This window comes from Cololabis saira, chromosome 3 (assembly GCF_033807715.1).
Source record: "Cololabis saira isolate AMF1-May2022 chromosome 3, fColSai1.1, whole genome shotgun sequence".
NCBI lineage: Eukaryota > Metazoa > Chordata > Actinopteri > Beloniformes > Belonidae > Cololabis > Cololabis saira.
The window spans coordinates 44,229,980-44,246,488 of record NC_084589.1 but is presented as its reverse complement, the minus strand read 5'-3'; the positions used below and the strand labels follow the sequence as shown (position 1 = coordinate 44,246,488).

Here is a 16,509-nt window from a genome sequence, read left to right as displayed (position 1 = left end):
TCATTAAGATGTCCAAATTATTGCCCGTTCAAAATACACATTTTAGTGTCACACCGTATGACATCCATTTTGTGGACAAAATGTATTTGGTCATAACTTGTTTTGACATTGTGCATAGCCATCAACACTTTATGTGGCTATTGATAACACTTTATTATTTTATATGCACTGTAAAACTATCAAATATTTATAATTTATTTTGAAATATGTGCATATTTCTGAGGGCACATATATGATATATTCCATATTATTCTGGCATTGCTTTACTATGGAGATAACGGAGCATATTTTAATAGTGTTGCACTTGGTCAGTGATTTGGCTGTTTTGGTCGTCCAATGTGACGTTACTGCAGGGCTCTACAGAGCGAGTATTTCACTTGCCCCTAAAAATGGAAATGTGCAAACTGGAAGAAATAATTACGAGCACAGTGTGCGAGTTAAGATTAAAACCTACTGTAATCTTTTTTGCACCCCGCTGCTATTCATTCAGAAAATAGTATTTCATACTCAGATAATGTACAATGTTTATTAAAAGTATCAATATATACCTGTTCCAAATCTTCAATTGTGGAGGAAGACTTTGTAACACCAGAATCTTCTGGAGGCATTTCCTCAGTAGAAACCTGCAAAACGGAAAAATATAGATATTTTCATGAATGTCTTGATGGCAGGTTGTTCCCTGTATAACATTATGCAAAAGGTTTCATGGCTGTGTTTCTGAGTGTTTTGAGGGAAAGAAATCCACTCAAAATGTTTCTTAATTAGTCAACAAGGAAAATTATTACAGTCTATTGACTTTGAAACCTAGAATCTTCCAAAAATAATGTTTGTGTGTGTGGTTATGTGCCGTTTAAGAGCTGATGATTCAGTAAAGGTTTTGTCGCAGGTGTTGCACAGGTACGGCCTTTCACCAGTGTGGATCTTCATGTGATCCATTAAATTACTACTTTTACTGAACTCTTTCCTGCAAGTGCTGCAAGAAAATACCTTCTTCCCCGTGTGGGTCCTGGTCAGCTTTGGTTTACAGTTGTTGTCTGACGGGACAGCAGCATCTTCGTGGTCACTGTGTCGTCTCATTGGCTCCGGATCTGCAGTTTTACTGGAGTCTGAGCGTAAACTTTCAGTCCCTTCCTCATCTTTGTTTTGAGCTTCAGTAGAAGTGTGCAACAGCAGCTGGACACAGTTTGGTCCTGGTTCACCATTTTCAACTTTCACATCAGCGACATTGACCAATGAGACATCCACCTCTACGTCCTCCTGCTTCATCTCCTGACCGCTGGAGTCTTCCTCCAGTTCTGTAGTCTGTGGATGCCCTGGTTCCTCCTGGTCCGGGCTGCAGCTCCTCTCCAGGTTATCCAGGTGCTGGTCACTGAAAACCCCGTCCTCCTCCACCTTACAAACATTTTCTTGTGGGAGTTCTGGAATTACAAAAAGGGACAAAAAGATAGGATTTTAACAAGTCAAAAGTGCTTCCCAGTGTTGATTGTTTGGTTGTATTTGTGAGGTTTAAAGTTTGTCCTGAACCTTCGGTCTTCCCCTTCATCTATGTAGTTATTTGAAAACAAGTGCATTACTCTGTGTGACCATTAGGCGCCATATTTTCACCAAATCTCTAGAAACTGGAATAAAACCCAATGACCTCAAAATTACCAAAGTAGTCCCTGTTTACAAATCTGGAGACCATAGTGTATTTAGTAACTACCGGCCCATTTCTGTTCTCCCAGGTTTCTCAAAGATCCTGGAGAAATTGGTCTATAACAGAATGATGAAACATTTGCAGGACTGTAATATACTGTATAAACACCAATATGGATTTAGGAAAAATCATTCTACAGAAATGGCTTTACTTCAATTGTTGATAAAATTCACACTGCAATCAATAAAAATGAATACGCTTTGGGAATCTTTCTTGATTTATCCAAAGCTTTTTTTTTTTATATATTCTTCTTCCAAAATTATTACACTATGAATTTGCTCTAAAAAAAAAAAGAAGAAAATTACACGGAGCCACTGTGATCTGCATCTTTTCTACTAAATAAAGGATTAAGTGTAAAGTGTGAAATATCAGTCTGGTCCAGAGTCTGAATGGAGCATGAAAGGCAGCACCAAGTAAACAGAACAACAAGTTAGTTCGGGATGTTTCCGAATCCCACATCAGCAGCTGCTTGAGCTGGGGAGTTTCCCATTGAGTTGGTTTGCTTCATCACCACGGCTTTTAACTGGAAACAAAGGGATCTTGTAGGAGTCATACTCATGTGTTCATTCATTCAACTTTCCAGGGTTACGTACCGACTCTGTGGAGTCTGATTTCAGGTTTCCAGGCGAGGTCCAACAGTCTGCGCTGACGGTCGAGCTCTTCTTCATACTCCAAGATGCTTTTTTCAAACACTGACAATATTTCTACAGCAGCTGCTGTTAGTCGCTGACCGATAAACTCTCTCAGATGATTCACCTTAGACATTGTTGAAGAGGAAAAGAAAGGAAACAACAGAACCGTCCTCTCCTTCTTCTTCTCTAGGTTTAATGGCGGATCACAACCAACGTTATTAGGTTCTACCGCCACCTGCTGTACCGGAGTGTGTAACATCAGGATCATTATTACACCAGGTTACAGTCTAACTTAAAGGGGGAAAAAAGGAAATACCTAAATAAAATAAGATAACCACATTTAAATCTTATTATCTATCCCTGCATCTTTAAGAAAGACAAGGATTTCCTTATAACAATCCCTCATCACCTCACTCCTCCCTAATAACCTACTAAACTCCATTCCCGTCAGGGCCGGATTTAGCGAGGCCCACTAGGGTGGGCAGACTGAAATGTAGGGTGGGCACGGGCGAAAAAATTTTGGGGGGTCAAACCCCCGAAATGCATTGAAAACTATGCTGTCATCATATCAGTTCATCTATCTTCTCCACAGTATGCTAACCCAATTGCCCTTCCTGACACTTCCCTCTGCATTTACCTGGGCTTGGGACCGGTGTTCTGCCAATCCTTGCTACCTGCCGAGAAATGCTACTTGTGGTTCTATGCATGCACACAGTGGATTTTCAAAGTTTGCATCATTTCTTGCACGATGTAAAATGGATAATATGGGATGTCGAGTATTTGATCCTTCAAAATACACGACCCATGACATGAATTGCATTACACTTTGTGAACATTATACGATAAAGAGAAAAAAAAAACAATTATATTGCTTTATATTTGATATTCATTCAGTCATTCACCTTTATTTAACCAGGCAGGTCATTAAGAACATTCTTATTTACAATGACTACCTGGCAAGAGACAAGGACCACTTGGGGGAAAGGAAGTGGTTTAGGGAGTAAAACACAGTAAAATTGTAGCTTTACAAAGGTAGAAAACCATTAGGTAGCATTTTTTGGCAAAGCAGCAAAAAATGGCAGAACAGCGGCACAAACAGGACACTGGCTTGTGCCCTGTTGAGGCTGCATTTATTTAATGTTTTTTTCTTTTTTTTTTTTTATCAGTCAATCGTACCCTACGGCGTAGGCTCTGCGTTGATTTAAAAGGTCCCGCGGCAGGCTGGCGGCTCCAGAGCCTGAAAGGCACCGCAGCACACCGCCACCCGCACCGGCGCTCTCCGCCCTCGACCTCACCGCTCTGCGTTGGTGTAACGCGGAACCATAAATCAGCCTTACGGCGTAAGTTACGCGGCGACGCGCAAGAATGGTGCGCGTCGCCGCGTACCCTACGCCATAGGCTCTCCGTTGGTGTAACGCGGAACCATAAATCCGCCTTCAGTGTGTCTGCAGTTCTGAACACCTATCACGTCTCCGAGACACAACTTTTGCGGTATGCGTTCATTGTTCTGTCTAAAAATGATGCGCAGTGCCCACCCAATCAGAAACGGTACAGATATGTTGTGATATTTTTTTATATATATATAACAAAAAAAAAATTATAATATAGATCCCCATACTTTGATTGGGTGGGCAGGACGCACGTTTGGGTGGGCACAGCCCACCCCTGCCCCCCCCAGAACCGGCCTCGATTCCCGTCCCAGCTCGTACATCCTGTCTCTTAAAGCGTTCCTTTCTACCTCATACTTGCCACATTTAAGAATCACATGCTCTACATTCTCTGTGACATCACACTCATCACATTTATCACACACGGACTTTGACATTAAATACAGAGTTGATTTTAAACTAGTATGACCTAATCTTAATCTAGAAATGATGACTTCCTCTCTCCTACACTTTCCTTTGAAAACCTTCACGTTAATTGACTTGTGTATGTTATAAAAATGTCTCCCTTTTACACCGTTGTCCCACACCTTCTGCCATGAATCCCTCACTGCCTTTCTAATTCATGATTTTGCTTCACCTTTACCAAAAGGAATTTCCATAATTACCTCACTACTCAATTTCAATGCTCTTTTAGCAATATTGTCTGCTTTCTCATTGCCATCAACACCCATGTGGGCAGGAACCCAACAAAACTGCACAGTAATTCCAGTTCTGCATAACCTCCACAACACCATTAATATTTCCAACACTAGATCTTCTCTTGTTGTTTTATTTGAAGTCAAACTCTGAAGGGCTGCAGTGGAGTCTGAACAAATGACATAGTTCCTTCTCGCAGTTACAGTAAGTATTTCATTTACCAACGAAAGTAATTAGAACAAAATGCATACGACATTCTTGTCATCACTGGTTTACTACGACTTCTGTCATTTAGCAGACGCTTTTATCCAAAGTGATTTACATCTGAGAAAACAACACAAGCAAGAAGGTTTAGAAAGAGTTTTATTTTTTCGACACAATGAGAGCTGACACAATTTATATGATAAGCTTCTGATTGTTAATATCAATATATAAAATAAAAATATTTTTTAATTCATGTGTTCTTTATTTTTTTGTCATAAAACATTTATGTTGTTAAGAAACTTTTATTGCAATGGGCTTCAAAATAATACACATGGTAAGTCTTTGAGACATCAAAACATTTAAATATCAAACTGATCAAACTATCAAACTATCAAACTGATTTTGGTGTGAAATATATAGATATACAAGACACATTTAAAGCTGCAGTTTCCCACATTTAACTACTAGAGGGAATAAAGATCCCAAACTAACCCCCAAACTCAGAATGACGGTTCATTCCTGCATGAATCACCCACAGGTTTTCTGCAGGGGTTTGAAGCCTCTTTTTCCTCGTATTGTGGCAGGTTGGAATTATATAAAGCAAGAAGTTTAATGCGTAATTAGGGGCGTGGCCTTTTTATTGGCATTAATTTGTCCAATCTGTAAATAAATACTTTTCCTAAGATCTTAGAAAATGTTGGGAGTAAAGAATCAGGCCTGTAATAAGTGAATTGGTGTCTGTCTCCAGTTCTGTACAGTGGGATGACTTTTGCAGTTTTCTTTTTTTTTTTGTAAATGTCCCAGTTCTGAGTGACTGATTACAGCTGGATGTCAGTTAACAATCCATCAATAACCTTTTTGACTATTGTCATATCACCACAGTCAGTTGACACCTTGTTTTTACATTTACTTACAATATCTATGATTTCTCTCTCCTCCACAGCTGTGAGAAACATTGAATCTGGATTTCTACTTATTAATGTTTCCTTCCATCCATCAGCTGATCCAGGATCACACATTTTTCTGCCAGCTTTGGTCCAACACTCACACAATACCTGTTAAAATGATTAACCACCTCATTCATATCATTAATGACTTCATTGTTATTGGTTAAATATTGTGGATAATTAGTCTTTCTTGAACTTTTCCTAATGGCATCGTTCAATATATTCCAAATACCTTTAACGTTATTTTCAGTCATTATTCATGAAGGAATTCATGTCCCTCTCCATGAAGGCAAGTGGTCTCAGCTCTGAAACAGCAAAGTCCTCCCTCCATTATCATATTATTATTTTTATTATTATTGTAATTATTATTACAAAAGTGCATCTCCTCGTTGAGTTTGCACTTTGAAAGAGATGGAAAATGGACTGGTACCAAAAGCCAGGCTTGTTGCACAAGGTTTTGAGGAAGTGCAAGTTTCTGCTACAGAAGGAATCTCCAACCTGTGCTTCAGTCTCTGAGGCTCCTTGTGGCAGGAAGTTATCAAAAACAATGGACACTGCATTTGATGGACATAAAATCTGCCTTCTTTCATGGACTAGAAATGTGGAGAGACATTTTCATTAAACCTTCTCCAGAGACCAACAGAGCAGATCATCTTTTTTTAACCCACATCAACTCCATGGTTCCTGACACAGTGGATTCCTATCAGTTTTCCTACCGTGCCAACAGATCAGTGGATGAAGCGATGGCTTCGGCTTCACTTCACCTTCCAACACCTGGACAGGATGAACACCTATGCACGGCTTCTGTCCCTGGATGTGTCATTTGATGAAGCCAAGACCAGTGAAATAACAAACTGGATCAAAATGACGTGATTGAGGAAGTTGAGGATAAAGGACAAAAGTTCATCTCCACTTTTCAACTTCATTTGATGACATTTCTCTTTTGACATTGTTTTCTGAGCTAAACTTTCCTCTTGTTGATGCACTAAAGTCTTTTTTTATTTGTGTTTTTATTATTATTATTATTACAATGAATTTTTCCCTCTTGGGTTTATGTTGAGCTTTTATAACTCACCACCAGGGGGAACTGCTGCTCTTTCTACATATGGAGAGCGTAATATTCCAGAATTATAAACAATAAAATGATTCATCCATCTAAAATAAAAACTTAATTAAATTTTTCATGATTATTTCTGACTATATATGAGTTGAGGCAAAAAGACATTTACTTCTAAATGGATCTCTGATATAAAAGGGTTAAATCCAAAGTGTGTCCTCTTCCTGGAATCTGATCCCGATGATCCTCCCTCTTCTTCCTGCTCTCCAACCTGCAGATCTGCAGCTTCAACACGGATCTCAACATCAGCTTTAGAAGAAATCATGTGTCAGACGAGTTGTAAATCTAGTACAACTTGATTTTATACATGCGATTAAATAATATTATTAATTATATTATATTATATATTATATTATGTAAATAATGTGAAAAACGTACACAAATTTTTGTAACTTTAGCTTGTATAGTTACAATAACAGCATGGATCATTTGAATTACATTGTTTTGACTTAGTTTGTCCCATGAATTACACGATAATCTGATGTACGTGCAGCTCAGATTTTAAAAAGCGTAAAGCCTTTTACAGTTTTCAGGGAACTATGTATAACATCACAATATATAGCAAAATTTGGATACCCCAATATCGTATTGTATCGTGACTCAAGTATCGTATAGTGTATCCCACATCACACTCATTTCCTCATTCATTTGCAAACTAAATGTTCTCGTTTTCTAAATCAATAAAAACATTTTAAAAGGGAAATAAAAGCAAACCGTATCTGACTGCACTGACTTCTGAAATCTTCAAGGTTTTTTGTTTAATGCTGCAGACATTAAAGTTTAGAAAATGGTGACAGATGGTTGGCTGTTCTGTTTCTGACGTGTTGATGGTTGCGTTTCTTCTTTTGTCCTCGTTTCTCTGAAGTTTCTTCATGTTTTTCAGAGGAACGTTGTAAAAACTGAACACGTAAATATATCAAACTTGGACTAACCTCTGAACGGAGTAGATGGAGAGAGTTTAACAACATGGAGCTGCAGATTAACTTTACAAAGAAAATGTGAGTGAAGAAGAAACAGACGGGAAAAAGGGCTTGTGAGAGGCTTTGTATATGAACAAAATAAACTGCCAGGTTTAAAGAACCATCAGCAAATACTAACAGCTCTTTATTTGCACAGTGGAGATGGCAAGTTACCAACAGCAACAAATACTAACGATTTTAAGAAGGAACAGGGATTCACACAAACTTAATGCCGAACTTTAAAAAAAAGTACACAACCACATCGTTCCCTCTGCGTCAAGTTGACGGAGAAGCATAAATCTGGGTTGAACCTGCAACCCTTGTGGGGAGGGGATTAGGCTCATCAGCCACAGGAGGTGGTGGTTGGACTTTTGCGGGTTCTTCTTCTGTGGGTCAGACAGGAGTGGACAGCTGCCCCCGGAGGACGACAACATGAGCTGTCACGAGTCACCAGACTTCTCCTCCGGGTGATTTTTCATGTGACTCAGCAAATAAATTCTGCGGCTAAAACCTTTGTTGCACGTCTTGCACTAATATCACTTCTCGCCTCGTGTGTGTGGTTATGTGCTGTTTAAGAACTGATGATTTAGTAAAGGTTTTTCCACAGGTGTTGCACAGGTACGGCCTTTCGCCGGTGTGGATCCTCGAGTGAATCACCAGGTTGGAATTTTGCCTGTAATTTTTTCCACATGTTTTGCAGATGTAGGGCTTCTCGCCCGTGTGCGTGATTATGTGGCTTTTAAGATGTGATGATTGAGTAAAGGTTTTTCCACAGGTGTTGCACAGGTACGGCTTATCACCGGTGTGGGTCCTCGAGTGATCCACCAGGTTTGAACGTAGCCTGTAACTTTTTCCACATGTTTTGCAGATGTAGGGTTTCTTGCCCGTGTGCATGGTTATGTGGCGTTTAAGATATGATGATCTAGTAAAGGTTTTGTTGCAGGTGTTGCACAGGTATGGCTTATCACCGGTGTGGGTCCTCGAGTGATCCATCAGGTTTGAACGTAGCCTGTAACTTTTTCCACATGTTTTGCAGATGTAGGGTTTCTTGCCCGTGTGCATGGTTATGTGGCGTTTAAGATATGATGATCTAGTAAAGGTTTTGTTGCAGGTGTTGCACAGGTACGGCCTTTCGCCAGTGTGGATCTTCATGTGATCCATTAAAATATTACTTTCAATGAACTCGTTGCTGTCTGATGGGACAGCAGCATCTTCGTGGTCACCATGTCGTCTCATTGGCCCCGGATCTGCAGTTTTACTGGAGTCTGAGTGTAAACTTTCAGTCCCTTCCCCATCTTTGTTTTGAGCTTCAGGAGAAGTGTGCAACAGCAGCTGGCCACAGTTTGGTCCTGGTTCACCATTTTCAACTTTCACATCTGCAACATTGACCAATGAGACATCCACCTCTACGTCCTCGTGCTTAATCTCCTGACCGCTGGAGTCTTCCTCCAGTTCTGTAGTCTGTGGATGCCCTGGTTCCTCCTGGTCCGGGCTGCAGCTCCTCTCCAGGCTATCGAGGTGCTGGTCACTGAAAACCCCGTCCTCCTCGACCTTACAAACATTTTCTTGTGGGGGGTCTGGAATTACAAAAAGGGACAAAAGATAGGATTTTAACAAGTCAAAAGTGCTTCCCAGTGTTGATTGTTTGGTTGTATTTGTGAGGTTTAAAGTTTGTCCTGAACTTTCGGTCTTCCTCTTCATCTATGTAGTATATTTGAAAACAAGTGCATTACTCTGTGTGACCTGTGTGACCATTACTGTGACTCTACTCTTGTGTTACTGCGTTGGCATAGAGACAGTTGAAGAATAAAGTTGTTGTTCTAGAAATAGCTTCTTCCGTGTCATATATAACACGGTGTCAGAGTAAAAACTTGAAGTAAAACAAAAATAGGAAGACAAAATGGAGCAGATGAAACCTCCGACCTCATTAAGTCTAGAAGGAAATCTAGCGGAAAGTTGGACAGTCTGGATCCAGAGATTTTAACTGTTTCTTGTCGCCAGCGGAATCGAAAATTCTGGTGCAGTGAAAAGAGCCACGTTCCTACATGTGGCCGGGGACGAAGAAATTAAGGTATATAACACTTTTGACTTTGATGAAAACGTAGATGACTATGATACATTGAAATCAGATCAAATTAAAACAGAGCTGAATAGAATGGAAAACTTGGGGGTGATAACCAAACAGACAGAGCCTACAGATTGGGTCAATAGTATGGTGACTGTAACAAAACCGAACAAAGTTCGGATCTGTATCGACCCACAGCACCCACATCGTCATTGGGCTGAAGTCTATATTTGCAAGGCATGGTGTGCCAGATGAGTTGTTCTCCGACAATGGCAGACAGCTGGTGAGCCAAGAGACGGTGGACTTCAGTGCTGAGTGGGGTTTCAAATAGTGCTGGGCGGTAGGACCAAAAATGTATATCACGGTATTTTTCAAAATTATATCGGAGAAGAAGAAGACTCAAATCAAAGTTACCTGTGACAAAGACATTATTGCAGCCAGCTTTCTATAACGCATGCCAGGAGCCACCTTGTGCATAGACAACAAAGACAGAAACAATATTTTGATCAAGGAACCAGGACACTGTCTGACCTCCAAGTTGGTGAAAATGTGCGGGTTAGACAAGGCAACATGTGGGAACCAGCCACTGTGGTAGAGAAACACATTCAGTCCAGATCATACATTATCAAAACCACAAGAGGAGAAATGTAAAGGGGAAATCGCAGACACCTGCTCAAAACTAGAGATGCACCGATTGATCGGCCACTGATCGGGATCGGGCCTATAATGCCCCTATCGGTTTTGATCGGAGATCGGAAAATAGTTCAGAGCGGGCCAATCTGATGACGTTTACAACAACAAACACCGCCCGGGCGGTCCTAAGGGGGCGTGGCCGGCCTCGCCGGTATAGCAGTTTTACAATATCCGAAAAGGACAACAAATTTGCAATTTGAAAAGTGCGTGCAAAGGAGATACCCCAGGAGGAATGATTCAAAAGAATTTTAACACAACAAAGCTGATAAGACATTTGAATGTTTTTCACACAAAGAAGTATTTTGAGTTTCCAAAATTGGCTGCAGCTAAGGCAGAGAAGGAAAAAGAGGTGCAGCCACACCGCTAACTCCACTGAATGTAACAGAGACCTATAAATTACAGGACGAAAAATAAAGAACTACATCGTAATGTAATGAATTCATATGCTTTGCTCATCAGCCGCTTTCTGTTGTAGAAGACATCGGGTTTAAACGTGTCGTTTGCAGCTTGGCTCCGCGGTACACGCTGGTGCGTCGTAAATATTTCACTGATGAAATCCTGTCGGAGTTATAGCAAACTATATACAGTCCAAAGCCGTGTCAGTCACTTCACGGGTGACATGTGGAGCTCTAGTGTGAAGAGTTTCACTCACAAGAGTTTCCTCACACGCGGCGGATGCTACGGCTAAAGCTTTCACAAGGCTTGATAATTCATAATTAATTTTTATTTTAAGATTTAATTCCTATTCCCAGAGGAAAACTAAGGTTTATAGTTTACAACTTGTATCAAGTGTTGTGCAACAGGTTAGCTTTAGCTGATCAGTTATCGAAGGATATTCATAATTTCATTAATAATTAATAAAGTCGACTATTTATCAAATTGAATTATCAAAATTATAATATTTCTCGTAATGGGCACCACCCCGGGGCCTTAATCCAGGGAATTATAACTTTTACAGCAGAATATCAGTCTCAAGAGTTTAGGATTATTAACACTAAGTCTTACTATCACTTACAGAATAACAATTGAAGGGTAAGATCCGAGCACTAACTCTGTCAAAACAATCAATTGTGACCAAAATTGTATGAAACAACACACAAACTCATTAAAAATCAATCAGAATTTATTTACATACGGGTGTCAAAAGATGGTAAACGCAACACCCCAAATAAGTCCTGATGGCCCACTACATTAACATAGAACCATTAAACTAACAGGAAAAACCACAACAAAACAAAATGAAATGAAACTTAAACGTTAAATGCATGGAAGGTAAAAGGAATCAAAGCAATAATAAACATGATATCAATGAACGTCTACGGTTCAAAACATGGCTGCCAAAGATGGCTGCGGTGTTTAAAGATGGCGGGGCTTCTGTGGTATTTAAAGATGGCGGAGCCCTCTTTAAACGTAACTGGCGGAAGACGTCGCCATAATAAAGAACACAATAATGATTATGTACAGTAATACGCATACAGTAAATTCATTAAACGTAAATTCAGCTCCCCCCCCCCCCCCCCCGTCTTGGCACAGTTCTCAGGAATAAATGGGTAGATGCGGCCGCGGCTGCCTCGGTCGGCAGGCATGTCTTGTCCGGTCCGCTGGCTGAGGGAGAGAACGAGCGCTGGGCAGGAACGGGAGTTTGAGCTCCGCGGGCTGCGGTGACGTCACCAGCCCCTGGCCAGTGATTGGGTGCTCGCCGCTTTTGGGCTTGGGAGCGGTTTTACTGTAAGGGACAGTCCCCCCCCCTCAGGACTCGCAGGACCCCCGCTGGTTTCCTGGGGGCTCCACTGTGTCTGACCCCCCCTGGTGTCGTAACCCCAGGGAGTCTGTTCTCTGGTCTTTGGACTGGCAGAAACCCTGCTGGTTTTATGGGGTTCCACTATGTCTGACCTCCCCAGGTGTCGTAAACCTTAGTCCTGGCTGCGGGGCTTTCGCTGCTTTTACTTTGATCTGAAGCCATGCAGCGGGGGTCATAAACTGACCACCTCGAGCCAGGCCGCGGGGGTCATAAACTGACCAGGAGGTTAGCAGCAGGGGTCATAAAATTTTGGCTTCAGGAAGAAGGGCCAAAGTCTGGCTTTACTGGTCTTCATAATCCTGAAATTGTTCATATACATTTATAACAGTCCACATGATCACTGGATGTGGTCCAACACAAGTTAGAGACTTTTTAGAGAGTTTATCGAGTTTTATTTTAGAGAGTGACATGTCTGCTGTTGTCTGTGTTGCTGCACATGTTGTACAGAAATATTACCACAGGAAGATGAAGCTAGTAAGCTACACTTACTCTCTGTAAGCCGAGTCTAAGTCGTCTCTAAGAGGCTCTAGAGGGTGAAATATTGCTCATTGCCTCAGCATGCAATAAAAAAGTCAATTCTCCTAATTTTTATACCTAATAATACAATGTAAGCGTCATGTACATGAGACAACAATATTGACGAATTTATGGATTTCTCGCTGTGATCGGTGATCGGCCAAATTGGGATCGGCAGATACTGGTTTTCGAGATCGGTGATCGGACCTCAAAATTCTGATCGGTGCATCTCTACTCAAAATAAGAGAGACTTAATTTCCATTGACACCTGGTGACATCACAGCAGAGCACTTGTATCACGTGGAGCAAGACACTCTAACCAGTGCTGATCCAACTAGCTCTACTCCAGACTGTTCCGCTGCACTGCATAGTCCAAGAGTAGCGACTGACAATGCTGTATCCAAGAACAACCCTGTGAGATGAACTTGCTGTAGAAGGCTGTTAGAGTACCAAGGCGTTATCTGGAATAAAAAACAGAAGGGAAACAGAAGGACATGCCTGGAACACCTCCCTAGGGAGGCGTCCAGGAGGATCCGGTACAGATGCCCAAGCCACCTCAGCTGACTCCTCTCAATTTGAAGGAGCAGCGGCTCGACTCCGAGCTCCTCCCGGGTGACCGAACTCCTCACCCTATCTCTAAGGGAGCGTCCGGCCACCCTGCGGAGGAAACTCATCTCGGCCGCTTGTATCCGTGATCTTGTCCTTTCGGTCACTACCCAAAGTTCATGACCATAGGTGAGGGTAGGTGCATAGATTGACCGGTAAATAGAGAGCTTCGCCTTTCGACTCAGCTCCTTCTTCACCACGACAGTCCGGTACATCGACCGCATAACTGCGGACGCTGCACCGATCCGTCTGTCAATCTCCCGCTCCATCGTTCCCTCACTTGTGAACAAGACCCTGAGATACTTGAACTCCTCCACCTGAGGCAGGACTTCTCCACCAACCCGGAGAAGGCATGCCACCCTTTCCCGATGGAGAACCATGGCCTCGGTTTTGGAGGTGCTGATTCTCATCCCTGTCGCGTCGCACTCGGCCTCAAACGGCCCCAGCACATGCTGAAGGTCCCGGTCCGATGAAGCCAACAGGACAACATCATCCGCAAAAAGCAGAGATGAAATCCTGAGGTTCCCAAACCGGATCCCCTCCGGCCCCTGGCTGCGCCTAGAAATCCTGTCCAAAAAAATTATGAACAGGACCGGTGACAAAGGGCAGCCCTGCCAGAGTTCAACATGCACCGGGAACAAGTCTGATCTACTAGCAGATGACACCACACTCTCTCGGGGATGAAAATCAAGTTTCTATTGCAATAAATGAGTTTTCCAAGGCCTCTGGCCTAAATCTGAATCTTAATAAATGCGAAATTATATCCATTAAGGATTCTGATAAAACATCAATTTGTAGTAACCCAGTCAAAAATGAAGTAGTTTACTTGGTGTGGCCACTCAGGCGATGGGGCACAGGTGTGCTCCATCAACTTCTCCACCCTGCCTGCCTCAGGCGTGACGCCGGCGTGGGTCACCTCGGGAGCCGTTGCTTGGCGGCCCGCAGCCTCTGCCTCCCGGCCTGCCGGCTGCTGCGCCACCAGCATCTCCAGCGCTGCCGCGGCGCACCTCAGGCGTGGCGGGGTGGGTCGTGCCACGGGTCCCGCCGCCTCGGGAGCCGTCGCTTGGCGGCCCGCAGCCTCTGCCTCCCAGCCCGCCGGCTGCGCCACCAGCGCTTCCAGCGCTGCGAGCTGCTGCTCACCCGGGCCCTGGAGCAGGGCTGCCAGGTCCGCCAGTGCTCGGGCCAACGCTTCCAGGGCCCGCTCTGTGCCCCCCTCCTCCATCCTGTCGGGCCCCACGTTGGGCGCCAGTGTAGCAACGCGAGTGTTACGGGGCCCGACCAACAGGACAGAGAGGACACGGGGTTTCAGTGCAGAACTCCTTTATTTCCCAGTTTCACCAGACACACGTGAACAAGCACCTTCTCCAACAGCAGCCCCTCCCTGGAGTGCAGCTGCTCCTTATCAAGGCAGGCAGGGTGGAGAGGTTGATGGAGCACACCTGTGCCCCATCACCTGAGAGGCTGCACCTCCACCCTGCCACACTTGGGTATTACAATAACTAAGGACCAACAAAAAAATAACTTCACTGAATTTCAATCCTATTATCCAAAGAACTCAAAAAAAGTTAAACCAGTGGCTATTACGGGATCTCTCTCTTAGAGGTAGTAGAGGTAGGTACTACTCACCAAGGCGGAAGGAATATCACGCTTAACATTAGAGATGCACCGATCGATCGGCCCCTGATCGGGATCGGTTTTGATCGGAGATCGGAAAATAATAGTTCAGAGCGGCCGATCTGATGACGTTTACAACAACAAACCGCCGCCCGCGCGTGCGTTCCCACATCTCAGACCGAGCGGTCCTGAGGAGGCGTCGGCCTCGCCGGTGCGGGAGTTTTACAATGTCTGAAAAGTAGTGCTGGGCGGTATACCGGTCCATACCAAATACCGGTGTTTATTTTTCTTATGATATGAATTTTTCATATACCGTAATAGCGGTGAGTATGTACAGTAGCGCACACAACGTTGGGAACGCGGCGCTACGTTCCGCCGCGCGGCGGAACGTAGCGCCGCTGGACAGTGTTTCCCCTACCACTCTATGGGCCTGGCGGGGCCGCCCACCAGGCCTAAAAAAATTACAAATAAAAAAATCAATGATCATTTACGTTTAGGAGCGCCTCTGCAGCGCTGTTCTGCAACGGTAGTCAACCTGCTTCATTGCCTAGTAAAGCCTGAATTATGGTTCGGCGTTAAATCGACGTAGAGCCTACGCCGTAGGGTACGCAGCGACGTGCACCGTACGGCCGCTCGCTGCGTACCCTACGCCGTAGGCTCTGCGTTGGTGTAACGCGGAACCATAAATCAGCCTTAACGATGCAAGTAGCGCTGCTGAGAGCGCAGGCATATTATAATACATTATGGGATGTATAGAGTTTGTAGCTAGCCAACTATGGCGCCGGCCAAAAAAAGGAAAAATATCGCGGGCGACAGACAACATGATATAAAGAAATCTTTCTGCCAGGTACGTGTGTTTGTGTTTGCATGTGACGCTGCAGGGAAGCATGAAGGAAAACACAGCCCGACGACACACCATGCGTCCGCAGGGTCCTAGCGCCAGGCACACGTGAGGCCATGCAAACCTGTATTTATACTAGTGTGGACATTAATGTTTTTCTACAATATTTCCTCCTCATGACAGTAAAATAGGCCATTCTAAGCCAATTTACTGCAGCAATTCCTTTCCAAATCATTAGAAAATGTGGTTAACACCCAGTTGTGCATGAAAAAAAAAAAACCGTGATATACCGTGAAACCGATATAATTTTGAAAAATACCGTGATATACATTTTTGGTCATACCGCCCAGCACTACTGAAAAGGACAACAAATTTACAGTTTGCAAAGTGTGTCCAAAGGAGATACCATGAGGAGGAACGTTACAAAAGAATTTCAACACAACAAAGCTGATAAGACATTTGAACGTTCTTCACACGGAGTATATTGAGTTTTCAAAGTTGGCTGCAGCAGAAAAAAGGGAGAGAAAAAAAGGAGCGTGCGGCAACGCTGCTAACTCAGCTGTAACACCTGTAACAGAGACCTATAAATGACAGGAAGAAAAATAAAGAACTACATCGTGAGGTAAGGAATTCATATGCTTTGCTCATCAGCCGCTTTCAGTTGTAGAAGACATCGGGTTTAAACACGTTTGCAGCTTGGATCCGCGGTGCGCGCTGCCGCGGTGCGCGCTGCT

The 16,509-nt window shown here is 43.3% G+C and overlaps 2 protein-coding genes across 2 annotated transcripts in view; one reads left to right on the top strand and one right to left on the bottom strand.

The window, feature by feature from the left end:
• The window catches only part of LOC133440368 (zinc finger protein 37-like), an 801,383-nt gene that overhangs the window by 455,927 nt on the left and 328,947 nt on the right, over positions 1-16,509 (top strand). The window lies entirely within an intron of this gene.
• LOC133424039 (zinc finger protein 239-like) lies at positions 345-14,542 on the bottom strand. The gene is made up of 4 exons (XM_061714420.1): positions 14,328-14,542; positions 8,162-8,723; positions 549-623; positions 345-383 (listed from the first exon to the last, which is right to left on the bottom strand). Exons 1-4 carry the CDS (start codon positions 14,540-14,542, stop codon positions 345-347), a joined length of 891 nt encoding a protein of 296 aa, XP_061570404.1.

Excerpts from the sequence above, each read along its gene's own strand:
- LOC133424039 (XM_061714420.1), bottom strand. The coding sequence starts at position 14,542 with ATGGAGGAGGGGGGCACAGAGCGGGCCCTGGAAGCGTTGGCCCGAGCA. Across the intron at positions 8,724-14,327 it reads CCCACCCCGCCACGCCTGAG|ATATCTTAAACGCCACATAA; the intron begins GTGCGCCGCGGC and ends TACTAGATCATC. Across the intron at positions 384-548 it reads CAATTGAAGATTTGGAACAG|GGGCAAGTGAAATACTCGCT; the intron begins GTATATATTGAT and ends TTCCATTTTTAG.